The 19797-nt window shown below is 43.7% G+C and overlaps 5 protein-coding genes across 8 annotated transcripts in view; 4 read left to right on the plus strand and 1 right to left on the minus strand.

The window, feature by feature from the left end:
• Positions 1-518: 518 nt before the first annotated feature.
• zbtb25 (zinc finger and BTB domain containing 25) lies at positions 519-7973 on the plus strand. Of its 2 annotated transcripts, none has more exons than XM_067572661.1 (3): positions 519-607; positions 3600-3780; positions 4820-7973. In XM_067572661.1, exons 2-3 carry the CDS (start codon positions 3608-3610, stop codon positions 6012-6014), a joined length of 1368 nt encoding a protein of 455 aa, XP_067428762.1. In that variant the 5' UTR covers positions 519-607; positions 3600-3607; the 3' UTR covers positions 6015-7973. The 2 variants fall into 2 exon arrangements, with proteins under 2 accessions (XP_067428762.1, XP_067428763.1); XM_067572662.1 differs by lacking the exon at positions 519-607 and adding an exon at positions 3138-3407.
• On the plus strand, positions 746-2978 carry LOC137169861 (proline-rich protein 2-like). The gene is made up of 5 exons (XM_067573261.1): positions 746-868; positions 1054-1113; positions 1470-2132; positions 2188-2687; positions 2888-2978. Exons 1-5 carry the CDS (start codon positions 746-748, stop codon positions 2976-2978), a joined length of 1437 nt encoding a protein of 478 aa, XP_067429362.1.
• LOC137169852 (keratin-associated protein 10-4-like) lies at positions 3879-4808 on the plus strand (the record flags this gene model as incomplete). The annotated part of the gene is made up of 1 exon (XM_067573255.1): positions 3879-4808. A coding segment is annotated over one exon (930 nt), but the record flags the coding sequence as incomplete, so codon positions are not given.
• Positions 7974-13658: 5685 nt separating the features above from the next.
• LOC137169406 (uncharacterized) lies at positions 13659-16201 on the plus strand. Its single transcript, XM_067572551.1, has 2 exons — positions 13659-13795; positions 14376-16201. Exon 2 carries the CDS (start codon positions 14469-14471, stop codon positions 15720-15722), a length of 1254 nt encoding a protein of 417 aa, XP_067428652.1. The 5' UTR covers positions 13659-13795; positions 14376-14468; the 3' UTR covers positions 15723-16201.
• Positions 16202-16706: 505 nt separating this feature from the next.
• LOC137169407 (C-1-tetrahydrofolate synthase, cytoplasmic-like) overlaps positions 16707-19797 on the minus strand; it is a 9697-nt gene continuing 6606 nt past the window's right edge. For 2 of the 3 annotated variants that reach the window (XM_067572552.1, XM_067572554.1), the window contains exons 8-12: positions 19422-19558; positions 18662-18773; positions 17619-17746; positions 17432-17538; positions 16707-16979 (exon numbers count right to left, since the gene is read on the minus strand). In XM_067572552.1, coding sequence (XP_067428653.1) covers positions 17485-17538; positions 17619-17746; positions 18662-18773; positions 19422-19558 — 431 coding nt within the window. In that variant the 3' untranslated portion in view covers positions 16707-16979; positions 17432-17484. The remainder of the gene's footprint in view (positions 16980-17431; positions 17539-17618; positions 17747-18661; positions 18774-19421; positions 19559-19797) is intronic. The other variant, XM_067572553.1, reaches the window with a different exon arrangement.

Genomic DNA, 19797 nt, shown 5'->3' on the forward strand with positions numbered 1-19797 from the left:
TATATAAAAACATTTCAAGGCAACAGATGAAACTTATTGTTATAATAAACAATATCAGCTGAACCCAAAATAAACAACTGGGTGACAAAATGTTTTCTGACAGTAAAATATAAACCGTCTGAATCTTGGTTTTATAAAAACAGGCTCCATGTGTAGGTTAAAAGCAAATAATCAATAATCAATAATAACACCAAAGTATTTATTATAACGTCATTAAGTCTTTTTATATTATTTTCTCTTCATAACAAGAATCTGAGCTGATTATTTGATGCTAAAAAATAAACTCTATTAACAAATAAACATTATCATTATTATTACTTTGCTACTTATTTCATATATTTTATCATATTTTCTATGATATCATGTTATATATATTTTATGGTTTCGGGTTTATTGTCTTATTTCTGTCTATTAAGTTAAAATGGATTAAAACGTGTCAAGAAGTCAGTTATTGATCACTGATCACACGCTGATAGGTAACACAGTCGGTTCACGTGATCAGCTCCTCTGACCTTCCTCTCGCGAGACGTGACGCGGCTTTTTGCGAGATCATCGGTGCAGCAACAAATCGGCTCCAGAATCTGAAGACAATCTGCAGATTTCTGCGGTAAGAGTCCGACTGACGGCGCGCGTGCACGCCACACACAGACACACACGCGCTCACACACATACACACACACACACATACACACACAGACGACGAGGGGGGGTGGGCGTGCGCACGCGCCTGTGTGCGTGTAGGTGAATGAGGACGTGCGTGCTGCTGAATGAGAATGAGACAGAGGATGGAGGAGGCTGCGGGCGCGACACGACGTGCACGCGCATGTCTGTGGTGGTGTTGTTCGGTCGCGCAGATGTCCGGTTTCCGGTTTGTCTGGCTCACAGATCGTTTATCATCATCTAAAGACACCCCCCCTCCCCGTGCGTGTGTGTGTGTGTGTGTGTGTATAATTGTGCATGTGTGTATGTGTGTGTTTGTAAATGTGCGTGTGTGTAAGTGTGTGTTTGTTTGCGTGCGTGTGAGTATATTTGTGCGTGTGTGTGTGTTTGCAGGTGACCTTCACAGAGGTCAGAGGTCAGGTTGTGTCCTTGTGTCATTACACCTGTGCTCAGGTCAGAGGTGGGCGGAGCTCTGCTGGCGATCACGTGACGTCACTTTGTTTTGTTAGTGATGTCATTGACTGCAGCTTCTATTTAAATCTTTGCTGATGTCGCTGCTCGTTATTGATCATCTGCTGATCATTTTCTCAATTCATCAATTAGTCGATTTGTCTGTAAAATGTCAGAAAGTAATGAATCAAATCTGATCAATAATCTAAAATATTCAGTTTCTGATCACATGACAGAGAGGAAGCTGCAGCTGTTTGATGTTTAAAGAGTAAAACCATGATCCAAAACCATGATCCGTGTCTGGTGGAGACGCTTCACATGCGTCTGGCAAAAATGAACTGAAGTGATGGAACCTCCAGCCAGATAAACCCAGACCTCCAGACCCTCCCAGACCTCCAGACCCTCCCAGACCCCCAGACCCTCCCAGACCTCCAGACCCTCCCGGACCTCCAGACCCTCCCGGACCTCCAGACCCTCCCAGACCTCCAGATTCCTCCCAGACCTCCAGACCCTCCCAGACCCCCAGACCCTCCCGGACCTCCAGACCCTCCCGGACCTCCAGACCCTCCCAAACCTCCAGACCCTCCCAGACCTCCAGGCCCTCCCGGACCTCCAGACCCTTCCAGACCTCCAGACCCTCCCAGACCCTCCCAGACCTCCAGACCCTCCCAGACCCCCAGACCCTCCCAGACCTCCAGACCCTCCCGGACCTCCAGACCCTCCCAGACCTCCAGACCCTCCCGGACCTCCAGACCCTCCCAGACCCCCAGACCCTCCCAGACCTCCAGATTCCTCCCAGACCTCCAGACCCTCCCGGACCTCCAGACCCTCCCGGACCTCCAGACCCTCCCAAACCTCCAGACCCTCCCAGACCTCCAGGCCCTCCCGGACCTCCAGACCCTTCCAGACCTCCAGACCCTCCCAGACCCTCCCAGACCTCCAGACCCTCCCAGACCTCCAGACCCTCCCAGACCTCCAGACAGATAAACCCTCCCAGACCTCCAGACCCTCCCAGACCTCCAGCCAGATAAACCCTCCCAGACCTCCAGACCCTCCCAGACCTCCAGACCCTCCCAGACCTCCAGCCAGATAAACCCTCCCAGACCTCCAGACCCTCCCAGACCTCCAGACCCTCCCAAACCTCCAGACCCTCCCAGACCTCCAGACCCTCTCAGACCTCCAGACCCTCCCGGACCTCCAGACCCTCCCAGACCTCCAGATTACCCCAGACCTCCAGACCCTCCCAAACCTCCAGACCCTCCCGGACCTCTAGACCCTCCCAGACCTCCAGACCCTCCCAAACCTCCAGACCCTCCCGGACCTCCAGACCCTCCCAAACCTCCAGACCCTCCCGGACTTCCAGACCCTCCCAGACCTTCAGATTCCCCCCAGACCTCTAGGTCCTCCCAGACCTCCAGATTCTCCCCAGACCTCCAGGTCCTCCCAGACCTCCAGATCCTCCCAGACCTTCAGATCCTCCCAGACCTTCAGATTCCCCCCAAACCTCCAGACTCTCCCAGACCTCCAGACCCTCCCAAACCTCCAGACCCTCCCAGACCTCCAGCTGCATCCTTAATGTATTTGTTCAAATTCTTAATGTTACTTTGCGTCTCATTGGATGATTCCAGTAGAAAGCACGTCAGACAATTAAGGATAGAAATAGAAATTCTTGATTTGCATGATGTAAAATCCACCAAAAAACACAAAGAAGAAGAAGAATCGTGATGTAAAAAGTAAACATGGCGACACTTGTGGACACTCGTTTGTCACTGTGCAGCAGCAACGAGACATCGTACAGACTGACTGTTAACTTGTCTTCAAAACTTTCCAAATTTGTTGTCGCTGCTTTTGTGCCTACTGACCTCTGACCTCTGACCCCTGACCTCTGACCCTGTCACATCCCCACACTGCCCTGCCGTTCATGTGTGTATCCAGACACGTGCAGGTTACGTGCTGCACACAAACACGTAGCTGTCTGTCTTTGAAAATCAAAGCAGATGAAAGCTGATGTCAGTGTGTATTTCCAGCAGCTGTACAGAAGCAAACATCTGTCCGCAAGAAAAAAAAACACGTCTCGCTCACACGGCGTCCCAGGTGACCACCTGTGAGGCCGCAGGCTGCTTCTGTCTGTACTGGACGTGTCACCGTCCGGTCGCTGCTCCGCCTCCAGCGTTTCTCTCCTGAACAGAAAGGAAAGTTGCAGCTGGTTTCTCCTGACGGACCTGATGATGTCACGTCTCACTGAGGCAGATGTTCCTCCATGATTCTCCTGCTTCAACAGATTCACACTGTCGACTGTTAGTAAAATATCATCCGCAGGTTGTTTTTGTTTTGGTGCCTTAAAATATGTTATTGTTGTTGATTCGTCCAGTATGATCTATTTCTCCTGTTTCCTGTGTGTGTGTGGTGTGTGCGTGTGTGTGTGTGTGCGTGCGTGCGTGCGTGCGTGCGTGCGTGTGTGTGTGTGTGTGTGTGTGTGTGTGTTTCAGAGTGTGTCATGGAGGTGTCGGCTCACAGCCTCTTCCTGCTGCAGCAGCTCAACGTTCAGAGGGAGTTCGGCTTCCTGTGCGACTGCACCGTCGCCATCGGCAACGTGTACTTTAAAGCCCACCGAGCCGTTCTGGCCGCCTTCTCCAACTACTTCAAGATGATCTTCATCCATCAGTCCAGGTCAGGGTGGACAAAATAACACGAACAGCTGCACAGCCGAGTGTTTATAGAATAACTTCAAAATGAAACTTTATTTACTGCTACTTTAAAACCACTGACCTGTCTGTTGTGTGTCTGTTGTGTGTCTGTTGTGTGTCTGTTGTGTGTGTGTTGTGTGTCTGTTGTGTGTGTGTTGTGTGTCTGTTGTGTGTGTGTTGTGTGTCTGTTGTGTGTGTGTTGTGTGTCTGTTGTGTGTGTGTTGTGTGTCTGTTGTGTGTCTGTTGTGTGTGTTGTGTGTGTGTTGTGTGTGTGTTGTGTGTGTGTTGTGTGTGTGTGTGTGTCTGTTGTGTGTCTGTTGTGTGTGTGTTGTGTGTGTGTTGTGTGTGTTGTGTGTCTGTTGTGTGTCTGTTGTGTGTCTGTTGTGTGTGTGTTGTGTGTGTTGTGTGTCTGTTGTGTGTCTGTTGTGTGTCTGTTGTGTGTGTGTGTGTTGTGTGTGTGTGTGTTGTGTGTGTGTGTGTGTGTGTGTGTGTTGTGTGTGTGTGTGTTGTGTGTGTGTGTGTGTGTGTGTGTGTGTTGTGTGTGTGTGTGTGTGTGTGTGTGTGTGTGTGTGTGTGTTGTGTGTGTGTGTGTGTGTGTGTTGTGTGTCTGTTGTGTGTCTGTTGTGTGTCTGTTGTGTGTGTGTGTGTTGTGTGTGTGTGTGTTGTGTGTGTGTGTGTTGTGTGTGTGTGTGTGTTGTGTGTGTGTGTGTTGTGTGTGTGTGTGTGTTGTGTGTGTGTGTGTGTGTGTGTGTGTGTGTGTTGTGTGTGTGTGTGTGTGTGTGTGTGTGTGTGTGTGTGTTGTGTGTGTGTGTGTTGTGTGTGTGTGTGTGTGTGTGTGTTGTGTGTGTGTGTGTGTGTGTGTGTGTGTTGTGTGTGTTGTGTGTGTGTGTGTTGTGTGTGTGTGTGTGTGTGTGTGTGTGTTGTGTGTGTGTGTTGTGTGTGTGTTGTGTGTGTGTGTGTGTGTGTGTGTGTGTTGTGTGTGTTGTGTGTGTGTGTGTGTGTGTGTTGTGTGTGTGTATCAGTGAGTGTATAAAGATTCAGCCTACAGACATCCAGCCGGACGTCTTCAGCTATCTGCTCCACATCATGTACACGGGTTTGTGTCCGAAGCAGCCGGTGGATCAGAGTCGTCTGCAGGAAGGCATCAAGTTCCTTCACGCCTACCAGCTGTGTCGAAAACCCGGTGAGGGCGCCGCCGACGCCGCCACTGACGTGGTCCGCATGTCCAACCTGTACGGCATCCAGATCTCCTCCCAGCTGGCCAACAAGGACGCGCCCGGAGTCCCCAAGACCACCACGGTGGCCCGCGGGGCCCTCGAGGACGGGCACCGGGGGGGGCGGTCTCACTCGCAGCTGTCCCTCGCCGTCGGCCTGGAGGGCGTCCCGTCGGACCGTCAGGCCTCGGCGCTACGCAACGTCTGCTCCGTGGCGTCCGGAGACGACTCGGACATCTCGACGCGCATCAAGCAGGAGCGGGTGGAGGACGAGGAGGCGGAGGACGGCGAGGGGGACGAGGGTCAGGGGGCGGGGTCTCCGTCTCCAGCTCAGGGCAGCAGTCCCAGTCAGAGTCTGCTGTTCAAAGAGCGAGCGCTGGTCCTGCTCTGTCCCCGCTGTGGTGAGCGCTGCTCGTCACCAGAGGGTCTGCGGGAGCACCTGTTCAGCCACGCCCTCGACCCCGCCCGCCTCATGGGGGGGCTGTCGCAGGGCGGCGAGCTGGACACCGGCGGGGAGGAGGGGCCGCCGGGTGGACAGGAGCAGCTGGACGCAGGATGTCTGGAGGAGGCGCTGCGGCAGAGCCAGGCACTCGCCAACCAGCTGGCCGCCGAGCTGAGGAGGAGCCGGGGGGGAGGAGGAGGAGGAGGAGGGGGGGGGAGTAGCCCCGCCCCCGCCGTCCTGCACTCACGCAAACGTAAGATCGCCTGCGCCGTCTGCAGCCTGCGCTTCTCTCACAAGAGCCAGCTGCAGGAGCACATGTACACCCACACGGGCAAACCGTCCCGCTACCACCGCTACAACCGCCTCTGTAGCCAGCTCTTCCAGGCCTCCGCCCACTTCTGCGAGGGCGCCGCAGAGCCCGGCGGAGGGGGCGGGGTCTCGGCGGGCGCCGCCGCGCTGTCGGAGGAAGCCAACAGGGACACGCAGGACAACGGCAGCTCCTGCTACTCGCTGGACTCTGAGATCTCCCAGGAGAGCGTGGACGGCGTGCCGGTCGAGTGACGTCATCAGACGAGAGTTTGTGTTGTCGTGTTTTACGTCCTCGGCCGCCGTACCTGTGCGGGTGTGTTTGATCGTTGTGAGTCGGACTGTTCACTTCCTGCTGATCATCTTCAAACTGTCAGATCCACTTCATTCTGTCTTTATGGAACTCGACCTGCAGAATTGTGAGAATCCTGATCTTCCACACCAGCGAACACCTGAAACACCTGAAACACCTGAAACACCTGAAACACCTGAAACACCCGAAACACCTGAAACACCCGAAACACCCGAAACACCCGAAACACCCGAAACACCCGAAACACCTGAAACACCCGAAACACCCGAAACACCTGAAACACCTGAAACACCCGAAACACCCGAAACACCTGAAACATCTGAAACATCTGAAACATCTGAGAACAAGAGGATTCACTGAAATGTTCCCTTCGTGTGAAGCTGCCGTCAGCGTGATGTAGAGAATCAGAGCTGCTGGTCATGTGTGTGTGTGTGTGTGTTGAGGAAGCAGCGGTGCCTTGGTGTGGTCATGTGATCATGTGATCATGTGATCATACGATGGTTTGATTGTGTCGTTGAGCTTCGTCTCCCGTTAAAGACAATCTGAGCTGGAAAACCAGCTTCATTTCTCTGCTGTTTGTCAGTCTGAAGACGTTTTCTTCTTCTTCTTCTTCTTCTTCTTCTTCTTCTTCTTCTTCTTCTTCTTCTTCTCTGATCTCATCAGTTTGTTTGTTGTTCCTTTAAAGGATCAAACCGCTGTTTTTCATTAAATATCATCTTTCATACACAGAAAGCAGCTTCATGTTCTTCAGTGAGCGAACAAACAGAAGAATAAAGAGCAAACAATAAATAACAGAAAGGAATAAAATAATAAGGAGAGTCTGCTGCTGGGTGTGTATCTCTGTAGACACACTGATACACACACACACACACGTTTAATTAGCCAATCACAGTCAGTTTCTGCCAAAATCAGCCATCAAACAGCCTCATAGCTCAGAAACCAGACGTCAGCGATGAGACCGATGTATGAAATGTGTTCATATGATTTAAAATAAGTTAGCTGAGACAGTTTGAGGAGTCCTGTTATAACGGAAGAAACGATGAGAAGACAAGTTTGTCAACATTTTGATGTATAAACTGGTTATAGAGATCAAATCTGAAACTGTCCAAAAATGTTTTAAAATGTAAAGTGTGATTCATAAAAAGCAGAGCGGTTATTAAAAGTGTCTTCAGACCAACAGAGTCTAGTGACAGACGAGAGTTTGATTTATATTTGTGAACATCTGTTTGTTCAGACTGGAGGTTCAGTTTCCTTCCTGCTTCAACATCATTAAACTGTTTCTGATCATTATTAACTCTTCATTTCTATAAAGACACAAAGTGAAAATACATTGTTTTAATAGAATTTTTAAGTGTTTGAAACTTTACTTAAAAAAAAGGTTTTATTATTTTAAACATTAGCCAAAAAAATCACATCACAAAAAATAGATCAATACATAATAATGTGTTTTATTGTGTGAGTGATTATCAACGAGCACAAATAACAACAATAATAATAACAATAAGAATAATAATAATAATGATGAATAATGTAATAATGAAGTGTCTGTTGACTGGGACCATTTTAACCCCAAACTGGAACCATTTTAACCCCAAACTGGGACCATTTTAACCCCAAACTGATCTGTGATCAGAGGAGAAACTGCGGTTTGGTCCTTTAAAACTTCAAGTTCTCAGCTGGTTTCTTTCTGTGGTCACATGACCCCGTCGCTCATCGATACTGATTATACTCTGCAGGTGTTTATTGATTATTGGTGATGAATGTTTGAGTCGTGACGTCGTCTTTTTTCTGTGTTTCGCTGTAAAACAACGTTTGTGTTGAGATGTTTTCTACTTAGACGTCTGTTTTTTCATCGATGGAACAGTAAAGTTTTGTAAATAAATGTCTTTTTCCACCAATCACACGAAGCGCTGCTGTTTGAACTGAACGCATCATACTGTGTTAATTTCAATTTCCAAGAAATATAATAATAACAATAAGAATACAATAATAATAATTATAATTATTATTATAAACTTTATGTCTGTTGCACAGTTGATGCATAAATGCAACATAAAGTGTTTTATAGAAAAATTAATGATTGTTGACATTTACAATGAAATAAGGATAAAAGCAGAAAAACAACATGGTAATAATAACAACAACAACAACAACAATAATAATAATAATAATTAAAGCTGTAAGCAGCGTTGAACGGGTCGAAGTCGAAGGTCTTCAGTGACGGGCATGTAGATGTTTTCAGACCCGGCTGTGTTCAGACAGTGAAGAAGGAGATAAACTGTTTTGCCTGCTGGTGGAGCTGCTTTACTGGAATTTCATAGGGGGCGCTATTCAGCATCACTGATGGAATATTGTCATGTAGACGTGTTCAGGCCGGGACTCTTATCAAACATGTAAAGTTTGGTGCAGACTGGAGCATTTACAATAAAGTTATAACAACTTCCTCTGTCATGGTGAAACATCAAATCTCAACGGTGTGAGGATGAGAGTTTCCTGCAGGGTGAGACATGTCTGTCTCGTTCACACCTGTGGCATCTAAATTATACAAGTTTTGGGTCCATTCACTTGAATTTCAATTAGTAAACAAAACTCTTGATGAGTTTGTGTGTAAAACAAATTAATTTAATTTTCATCAAGTAAAGACTTTTAACCCACATGACCTGGTGAAAGTGTGATTGACATGTGTCCTGTCAGGTGTGTAGAGACAATAAGTAACTGATACTCATATATTTGAATGGAGAGTGTGAGTGAACCACTAGGTGCTCGGGTCCTAATAAAGGAACAACTGCAGTACAGAGCTACAAATTTTACTTTTGATTTTATTTTTCTGCAGCACTTTATCACTAAACTGTCACCCTCACTCCCCTCATAGGTCATCCCCACTACTGAATTATACATATAAGACCTATAATTATTGTAAAATAAATGATAATAACACCAAACTTCATACAAAGTTTGTATATAATGTACTGTATGTATATAGGCCTTTCTGCTGTATCCTACAAAAATGAGCTGCATTCAACCCCCACACCCACCCCTCCCCTTTCTTCCCTCCTATTCTCTATATTGACAGGCCGATTGCAGACTTCCTGTTGGGTTTAGGTCAAGGTTGTCAGTGTAGGATTTGTAGGTCTTGATGAGACGAATAATTGAGTTTTGGTTTGATCTCTCTACAACATTCCTACGGGCATGGCAGCCATATTAGTTACATAGGTGGCACTCTAGAGCACATTTTGGCACATTGGGGGTTAATTTTTATTTTATCAAATATGTGTGCCAAATTTGGTAAGTTTTTGAGCATGTTTAGGGGGTCAAATTTAGGGTTAAGTGGCGTAATAATAAAGAAAGAAGAAAGACACAAACACATGAAATACAAGAGGGCCTTCGCCCTTTGGCCTCGGGTCCTAATTAAAACATGATGTGTCGACTTTAAAATCTTTGAAAGAAAAACATGAACAAACTTCATATAAAGTTTGTATATAATGTACTGTATGTATATAGGCCTTTCTGCTGTATCCTACAAAAATGAGCTGCATTCAACCCCCACACCAGTGGCGGCTGGTGACTCAAAAAATTAGGGAGGACAGGAGGAAAACCAACATACTGCATCAAACTATTGTTTTATTGGCATATAAAACAATTTGCTTGAGTGGTGTAAAGGCTGCTTCTTTAAAGACATTTAGCATCTAAACAAAGAAGAGCTCATTTTAGCCATGGACTGGTTCAGATGTGTGATTTTACCAACAAAGTTAAATTCAAATTTATAGTATTGTTCTATTGTGACAACAGATTTATGTTCTCATCAAAAACAGACAACATATCACATGATTTACACGTGTTTCCTGTGTATTTTCTTAGTGTACAGAAATATATAAAGTAGCACAAAGCTTATAATGTGATACAGGAACAGATCAGTGCTGAATACCAGAAAGACTGAACACTAAAAACATTCACAGATCTAAAAGTGTAGGTTCACATCAGAAAGTATTAATGCATGTATCAAATACATGACTTACACACTCTGATCTATATGTACGATATATAAAATATATTCTACAAAGCTGACATGTTAACACTAGAGGTTCGGATCGTATCACGGATTTGAGTCACAGATCAGATCATTATTAGGATCAGCGGTTTTCTATTTATTCTGTAACACACTTACAGCCAGAAACAGCAATGAACTTTTGCCCATGGTCTTAAATGGAAACAACATTTAAGATGTCTAATGTTTAAATAAAATAAAATATAATATATGAAATATTCGATGCTCAGTTATTGCAGTATGAGGCATGAAACCTTCCTCTTTTAAACAGTGAATGAAACAGCTTCTGTCCACATCATCAAAACTTGATGATAACTTAGAAACATGAACACACGTCTCGTCCTGCAGCTTGTTGAACGAGCCGCCAAACAAACAAACAGCTAACATCAGTTAGCAGCTAGATGCTAATTAGCTGCTCAGCTGTAGCACATTAAACAGGTCAGGTTTGGTTCGATCTCTACGACATTCCTACAGGCCGTGGCGGCCATTTTAGTTACATAGGTGGCACTAGAGAGCACATTTTGGCACTTTGGGGGTTAATTTTTACATTTTATCAAATTTTTCAGCAGACCTGATGTACGTGCCAAATTTGGTGAGTTTTTGAGCATCTTTTGGGGGTCAAATTTAGGTCTGAAGTGGTGAGATAATAAAGAACGAAAGAAAGAAGAAAGAAAGAAACACAGGAAATAAAAGAGGATCAAATAATAACACAGCAAGATTCTTCTTTTATAAATCATCTGGTTTTAAAGCAGAAACGTCTCTGATATGTTTTTATGAATCAGTTGTGATTCTGTCCAGCAGGTGTCAGCAGAGAGCTGAGCAGACAGCCGACCAGAGGCATTCTGGGAAACTGAGTCTTCACACTGAGGATTCAACAGCACAGAATATGAATATTAATTATGTGTTACAACGTCAGGAGAATTAATTACTCTAATAATTCAACTTTTCTTCTTATTATTGCAACTTTATTCTTAATAAATTATAACTTTTTCTTTTAACTTCACATCATATTTCATCTTAAATTACAGCAGCAACACTGACTGTTTAGATTCCTCATAATTCATCCGAATATTTTTCATAGAAAGTCATAAATTCACAAGAAAAAAACATCATATAATGAGAATAATGCTGTAATTTTACAACAAATAATTATTGAATATTCTGTAAAAGCAATTTATTAATTTTGTTGTAATATTTTGACTTTTCTTGTTAAACAGCAGCTTTATTCTCTTATTAGTTTTTATCTGTAGTTTTACATGTTTTACATCCCATAATATGCCACATGTTGAAAATAAAGATGTAATGTTTACAAACCAAACAACCACTTTATATTTATAATATTTAGATTTTTGTGATATTGTTATAATTATAAATGTTTCCACATAATATATTGAAGAATAACTGAAACATAGAAAAAATAATAATAATATAATAATAATAAAATATTTTTATTCTTTCAATATTTTGACTCAGTGGATATTTTGGAGAAAAGGTCAAAGGTCACCAGAGTCAGAAATAATAATCTAATAAGAATAATGACACACAGCTCATCATGCAGTGAGCTAACTGCTAACATGCTAACATGCTAGTGCTAGCAAAAACAACAACAACAACAACAATAATAAAAACGATGATGATGATGAAGAGATGAAGAGCAAAAGATCAGAGAAAATATTTCATAAAACCTTCATGTCCACAAACTCTGAAACACGTTCATCTTCATCATCACTGAGAGAGACATAATACAAGTTCATATTATTTTATTAAACACAACAGCAGTTCAATCTAATAACAAATAAACTTAATAATAATAAGTATAATATAATAAACATAAACATCAAGATCATATAAATATTTAAAAATAAGCAAAAAAATAAATAAACAACATATTAAAAATAATTTTAAAAACTTCCTCTCAATAAAACTAATCTAAGGAGTTGTTAAAGGTATCAGTTGTGTCTCACCTGTCGGAGGTGTCGGAGGATCTGATTGGTCGGCTGCAGGCTGACTGGAGCCTCTTGTTGCTTAGGGACAGATCGATGTATTTTTACCCTCCATCGCTATAGAAACAAAAGCTGCTGAGCTTCTTCTTCACACCTTTAAAAATAGACGACGACATGTGACGACACATTTGTCAGAGAGCAGAGTCCGCTGCTGCAGCTCCGATCAATAACTGATCAATAACTGATCACTTATCATATGTGTCAGTCGTCCCTCATTTATCATTTATCCATCCAACGTTTAATAAACACCTTCGTTCATCAGATTAGAAGAAACAACATTTATTAAAGAGTGAATGAAGGACAGCAGGTGATCCTGATACACAGGTAACCAAGGTAACCAAGGTAACCACGGCAGGTAACCAATCAGCATCCACATGAAACACGTCAAAGTTAAAAAGCCTTTAATATAAAAACAAACATCCAGACACATTCAGTATCAGATACTTTACTGCAGTACAAGTACATAAGTATTATGAGCTTGATGTAGTTAAAGTATTGCAGTAAAAGTACATAAGTATTATGAGCTTGATGTAGTTAAAGTATTGCAGTAAAAGTACATAAGTATTATGAGCTTGATGTAGTTAAAGTATTGCAGTAAAAGTACATAAGTATTATGAGCTTGATGTAGTTAAAGTATTGCAGTAAAAGTAGTGGTTTGGTCCCTCTGACTGATATATTATTATATATGACATCATTAGATTATTAATAGTGAAGCATCAGTGTTAGAGCAGCATGTTACTGTTGTAGCTGCTGGAGGTGGAGCTAGTTTACACTACTTTATATACAGTTAGCTAGTTTAGTCCAGTGGTTCCCAACCTAGGGGTCGGGCCCCTCCAAAGGGTCAGCAGATAAATCTGAGGGGTGGTGAGATGATTAATGGGAGAGGAAAGAAGAAAAAACAAAGTTCTGATACACAAATCTGTTTTCAGTTTTTGGACTTTTTCTCTAATCTTTGATTTTTGCTGAAATATTGGATCATTTGAACATTTATTGAAATGAAAGCATGTGAGAAGTTTAGAGGGAAAAATCACTATTTGGTGGAGCTGTTAACAACTCATAGACATGTGAAATGTGACCCCGACTACACACTGCTTTTTGTAAGACGTCAAAAGCCAAAAAGGTTGGAAACCACTGGTTTCATCTTTAACAATGTGTTGTATTTTAAAAGCTTGTTATATTATCCATTGTGTCAAATCTTCATCTGAAAAGTAACTAAAGCTGTCAAATAAATGTAGTGGAGTAGAAAGTACAATATTTCCCTCTGAAATGTAGAAAGTAGCATCACATGGAAATACTCAAGTAAAGTACAAGTACCTCAAAGTACTTAAATATAGTACTTGAGTAAATGTACTCAGTTACTTTCCATCACTGGTCATAAATACTTAACTTACAGTCAGATATTGAACTTAATAACTTTATTGGTAAAAAACTGATGATCAATAAAACAACAACAAACACACAGAGAGAAAAACTCATAATGTGAAATAAAACCACGTCCTCGGGGGCATCACCTCCTCACTGAACAACCCATCTCTATAAATGAAGCGCCAATCAGCGCGGTTGCTATGGAAACAGGGCGGTGCAGCGGAGGAGAGAGAGAGGCAGCAGCTCGTTTCCCTCTCGTCTCTCACAGAAACACATCTGACCATCAGACAGGAACAGGAGTCACATCCAGGTGAGTTTTTTTTTTTTTTACTTTGATTTTCACGCCAAACGATCGGCTGGAAGCGCCCGCCTGCCGATGACGTCACAACGCGCGTCGGTGACATCATTAACGCCGTTTTGACAAAAAATAAATACTTTTTATGAAAACAATGAAAAGAAGAATGACTTTTTTTATAAACTTTTTTATTTTTAAATGTATGAATGTGGATAATCAGCTGATCAGCTAAAGATCTCAGCCTCTGATTATTGATCAGTGATCAGCTGATTATCTGTGAGGATGATATGATATGAGATATGGTTCGACTGTTTTATGATCTTATTGTTGGATGTGGAGGTTTTTCATGTGACTGTGATATATTTCATCAGCAGCTTTGTGTCTTTACACACTTCTAGTGACAATAAAAACACTTTGATCTGAACTCATGACGTCAGTCGTAACAGATCTTATATATTTCAGCTCTGTGGAGTCTGAAGCATCATGTGAATCAGGTTTTACTGTCACAGCTTTTCAGTGTGGTGAAACATGTTGATATCTGTGTGTAGAGTTTTAATTAATAGGTTTAATTCTGCTGCTTGTTCCTGTTCGGCAGGTGTTTCATCTCAGCAGCAGAAGGTTCCTGATTGGCTGAAACAACTCCAGGAAGTGTAAAAAAAAACCATTTAGCTTCACGTGGAGACGAACCATGGCGACAGAAGGAGGCGAAGACGTCCAGCAAGCGGAGAAAGTCGGTTTGAAGAGGAAGCTGACGGGTCCTCCGAGGCTGCTGCTGCTGGGGAAAACCAGGACCAGGAGTGTGAAGGGGGGGCGGCCCGAGACCCGGAACAAAGCGAACAGGACGGATACGGACGGAGACGGATCCTCGCCGAAACACGACGAACCAGCGGAAGCTCCCGTCACGGAGGAAGAGGTTTCATGTGGCGATACGGCAGAGAGCCACAGGGGGCGCTGTGAGGTCACAGGTGAGGGCGCTGACATCACAAACAGGAAGGTGAACAGACGCAGATGGTGGAGACGATTCTCTCCGGCCGTCGTTTGTTTCACGAGGCAAACGAAGGGCGAGAAACGTGACCAGGCGCCGCAGGAGAACGACGCCGCGCTGCTGAACGACACGAACACAGAGGAAAACACTAAACACGTTAAAGAGAAGAAGACGACGTTCAGAAGGTTCCTGACGTCGCAGAAGCGAGATGAGAAACCTTCACTGAGCTTCAAGAAAAAACTGCGAATGTTTCTGAGCAGACGAAGGAGGAGCCGATCGTCTCTGGGAAACATGGAGGACGTGAAGGCGAGCGAGGAGGCGCCGCGGTCCTCCGTCGCTCGGGGAGACGACCCCGCCGACCTCCACGGCGTCGTGACCGATCGGAGTCCAGAGGTGGTGACGATCACCGCCGAGATGAACGTCCAGCTGTCCGAGGAGACGACGAGTCCGGACGAGTCGCCGACAGAAGAGAGACGAGTCGGTGACGTCGAGGAGGCGACAGACGCCGCCGACGAATCAGAGACCGAAGTCGCAGCGAAGACAAACGAGGTTCCTGTCGATGATTTAAACGAGCTCGACGAGGTTTTCTGTGACGCCGCCGGAGTTCCGTCAGACGTCGACGACCATCATCTCTCATCTGAGGAGGAAACCAGCGAGCAGCCGACGACCAATGGACCCGCCGCCGTCCTCCTGAACAGCAGCGTCCGGATCGAGCTGGTTCCTCCAGATGACATCACGGAGGAGGAAGAGGAAGAGGAAGAGGAGGAGTGTCGGGAGGGGAACCAGAACCACCACCACCTCCTCCTCCTCCTCGGCTTCCACCGCAGCGAGCGGCAGCTGCTCCAGACGGCTCGCTCCGTAGTCCGAGCCGCCATGAACGCCGCCGTGGATCAGCTGAGCAGAGAACAGCTGAGCGGCGTCCACAGAGAGCCGCAGGGCTGCCGGGATCACGCCTGAAGACACGGCGGCCAGAAGAAGATGTGATTTTAAAAAAAAAGTTAGTTAAACGGGGGAACTTTTTGTCCTGAGCTGAGACGCAACAGATCCGCCGTCATGGTAACCGGCTCCATGATGGGATCATCACGCCGCTCCGTGTCTAGCCGGTCGCTAACACGTTAGCTTCTTCATCCTCTGATCAGCTGATTTACTGACAGAAATGAATGAACGCAGGTTTAAAGTTCAGTTCAGTTATTCGTACCTGCGAGTCGCAGCTCAGGGCAAAACACGCGACGACTTTACGATTTCCTCATTTGATTCTCTTTGAATCATTTATTAATAGTTTCTGATTTATATTTATTTCACATCTGATTTCTACTAATTAATATTAACGAAGTCATTCTTGGTATTTCCTGGTTTTCTTCTTCTCTTGTGCTTTCGGTTTGTTCTTGTTGAGGCTGCAGTGATGTGTTCAAATAAATATGACCTTTGACCTTTAACCCAGTCACACGTTTCCTTTATCTCATCATTCAAATCAGCATGAAGATGATGTTATTATTTAAACACATGAGAATATTTACATTCACTCTTTATACTCATGAAAATGCTTCTAAATGTAAAGTTGTTTTAATTTGAAGGTAACGAGACGATTTAAAGCAGCAGAAGAAGAAACAGAAGGAAAGATATTTGTAATAAAAGTGTTTAAAGACTCAAAGTTATTTCAGGAATCAATCAAAACCAACGTCACACTCACTCGTCAATCAACTTCATTAACGGCTGAAGCGGTCTGATGACATCACGCAGCTGTCAATCAACATGACGACGATCAGAGCGACGCCTTTAACATTTATAACAAATCAATAATATAATACTGTTATAACCATGTGGACGATATCACATTCAGCTTTTATCTTTATTTTTTATTTTTATTGAATTATCTCTCTTTACTGTTTTCTGTATAACATCAATGAAAACACAAATAAAATCTGTATGTTTGGATGTTGAAGATAAATAAACTTTATTGGCAGGAAGCAGATACAGAAGTCTTCAAATAAAATCATAAAGATTATAAACATTAAAACATGATTATAAATCCAGTATCGGATTAATCGAACTCTTCACATTTGTGCATTTTTATTAATAATCAATACTTTGATCCTGAACTTCAGCAGGAAACAGCTGGTGCGTCTGCGCTGCTGTTTCCATGACGACGACCTTTGATCCCTGAACAAACAGCTGCTGATGAGTTTAAAGGTCGAGACGTGTTTGTTCATCCTGCTGAAGGAAAGATACGGAGGCTCAGACACGACAAACCACAGCTGACACGACTTTAACTGGTTGACAGGCTTGTTGTTGTTTGTGTTTGTTTGTTTTTGTTTGTTTTTGTTTGTTTTTGTTTGATCAGACTGTAAACAAGTCAAACAAATGATTAAATGACATCATATGAAGATAAAATGAACATTATTAACATCTTTAATCATCATTTCTTCGTGTTTATCTGTTCTCAAACTGATCAGTTCAGATCAATCATCTAGTTTATTGATCGGAATATTAATTAAAATAACTTTTATTTATTTTCTGGATTTTTAAAGATGCTTCACTGATAAATAAACACAATCCAGGCACAGAGTATTAAAACATTATAATACTTTGATGTTATGAGAATAAATGAGACAGATTGTTACTATCAATAAACCCAATAACATGATCAATAACTTTATTCTGATCACCTCCTGCAGCGTTTCTGCTCCCGTCGTTTAACGTCTGACTGTTTCCTGCGGTTTCACCTCGGCGGCTGATTCTTCAGCAGGAACCTCTGAGCGCTTCGCACCGTGTTCTGAAACAAACAACGTCGACTGTTATCAGCTGATCACTTCCCTCACGATCAATAATAATCAATATATAAGTTAACTGTACCTCCATCAGCATGGCCACCGTCATCGGCCCCACCCCTCCCGGCACAGGTGTGATGTATCCTGCTCTCTGATTGGCCGAGGCGTAGTGGACGTCCCCGACCACCCGCTTGCCGCTCGCCTTCGTCTCGTCTGTCGGAGAGGACGACGCAGAGGTCAGAGGTCAGAGGTCACAGTGAACAATAAGAGAGAGAGTCGTTATTGATTATTGATCAGTGCAGAACATAATTATTTTATGACGGCAGAAAGTGGAGAGAACGACATCACTATGACATCACTCATGACATCACTATGACATCACTCATGACATCACTCATGACATCACTGTGTTGGAATTAGTGCTGTAACACAATAATACTACACACTGATACTAAATACTACACTACTACTGAAACTACACACTAATACTACACCAGTGTGTAGTACTAGTGTGTAGTATTATTGTGTAGTATTATTGTGTAGTACTAGTGTGTAGTATTATTGTGTAGTATTATTGTGTAGTATTAGTGTGTAGTACTAGTGTGTAGTACTAGTGTGTAGTACTAGTGTGTAGTATTATTGTGTAGTACTAGTGTGTAGTATTATTGTGTAGTATTAGTGTGTAGTACTAGTGTGTAGTACTAGTGTGTAGTATTATTGTGTAGTATCAGTGTGTAGTACTAGTGTGTAGTACTAGTGTGTAGTATTATTGTGTAGTATTAGTGTGTAGTACTAGTGTGTAGTACTAGTGTGTAGTATTATTGTGTAGTATTATTGTGTAGTATTAGTGTGTAGTACTAGTGTGTAGTACTAGTGTGTAGTATTATTGTGTAGTATTATTGTGTAGTACTAGTGTGTAGTACTAGTGTGTAGTATCAGCGTGTAGTACTAGTGTGTAGTATCAGCGTGTATTACTAGTGTGTAGTATTATTGTGTAGTACTAGTGTGTAGTACTAGTGTGTAGTATTAGTGTGTAGTATCAGTGTGTAGTATCAGTGTGTAGTACTAGTGTGTAGTATCAGTGTGTAGTACTAGTGTGTAGTACTAGTGTGTAGTATTATTGTGTACCTGGGATGTGGTTGATTCCACAGTCGATGACCACGGCTCCCTCCTTCACCCACTCTCCTCTCACCATCTCTGCTCGTCCCATCCCCACCACCAGGATATCAGCCCTGCCCACCTGCACACAGGAAACGCATCACACACAGGAAACGCATCACACACAGGAAACGCATCATCAGCCCGTTACCACCTCTAAATTCTAAACTCCTGTCTCTTTAAGGCCCCGCCTCCCGATGAGCCCACTCTGTTCTGATTGGTCAGCTTTCAGGAAGCTTCCTCCGGCTCCGGAGGCTACGTAAACAAACTATAGTAGCAGGATTTCACTTCTTTTTCTCCTTCTTTACTCCAAATGTCAACTTCTCAGATCCATCTGTACATGTTGGAGCTGAACAACACATGGAAACACCTTAGCAACCACCTTAGCAACCACCTTAGCAACCAAGACATCAGCTCCTTGGCAAAAACGCCACAAATGAAGCATCGGAGCTGATTGAAGCCCTGACCTTTGACTTGCAGGCAGCGTTTCTACACACAGTAACAGGAAACAGAAAAGGCTTGTTACCCTGATCAATATTTATTTATTACCTACATCAGAACTGTGACATCACATCCTGTTTGAGTAACATGTGAATTGGACAGAAACACTAATCTGACTGTGTCGTCACTCCTTTTTAATTCTCTGCTTTTTGTGACACAAACTTCAGTATTTTACAGCACCATGGTAACGCTGACATAATGACGTAATAATAATGATGTGTGATGTCACCTGTTCAGGTAGATCAGGGGTCTTTGAGTGACAGGTGGTCACGGTAGCGTGGTTCCACAGCAGCAGGTCGTGCATCGGAGCTCCGACGATTTTACTGCGACCGATCACAACCGCGTGTTTCCCCGCCACGGACACACCTGCACAGGAACAGGAAGTCACAGAGTGTGTTTGATGTTTATATTCTTCTTCAGGACATTTTAAGTCTTTAACGGACGGTGAGAACAAAAAGACTCTACTGAGCATGTGCAGTGGAACCACCTTCAACAAATATATATGTTCCTCCTTCAGAGGAGGAGGCCTTAAGCCCGTGGTTATTATTGTTGCCATGACGACAAAGAGAGGAAGGAGGAACCCCCACCACGTGTTTCTTTAACCT

The sequence above is a fragment of the Thunnus thynnus genome, chromosome 18, assembly GCF_963924715.1.
Source record: "Thunnus thynnus chromosome 18, fThuThy2.1, whole genome shotgun sequence".
Taxonomy (NCBI): domain Eukaryota; kingdom Metazoa; phylum Chordata; class Actinopteri; order Scombriformes; family Scombridae; genus Thunnus; species Thunnus thynnus.

Coding starts and splice junctions, on each gene's coding strand:
- zbtb25 (XM_067572661.1), top strand. CDS start 3,608: ATGGAGGTGTCGGCTCACAGCCTCTTCCTGCTGCAGCAGCTCAACGTT. Junction 3,781..4,819: donor ATCTTCATCCATCAGTCCAG/GTCAGGGTGGAC, acceptor TGTGTGTATCAG/TGAGTGTATAAAGATTCAGC.
- LOC137169406 (XM_067572551.1), top strand. CDS start 14,469: ATGGCGACAGAAGGAGGCGAAGACGTCCAGCAAGCGGAGAAAGTCGGT.
- LOC137169861 (XM_067573261.1), top strand. CDS start 746: ATGAGGACGTGCGTGCTGCTGAATGAGAATGAGACAGAGGATGGAGGA. Junction 869..1,053: donor GCGCAGATGTCCGGTTTCCG/GTTTGTCTGGCT, acceptor GTGTGTTTGCAG/GTGACCTTCACAGAGGTCAG. Junction 1,114..1,469: donor GTCATTACACCTGTGCTCAG/GTCAGAGGTGGG, acceptor TGGAACCTCCAG/CCAGATAAACCCAGACCTCC.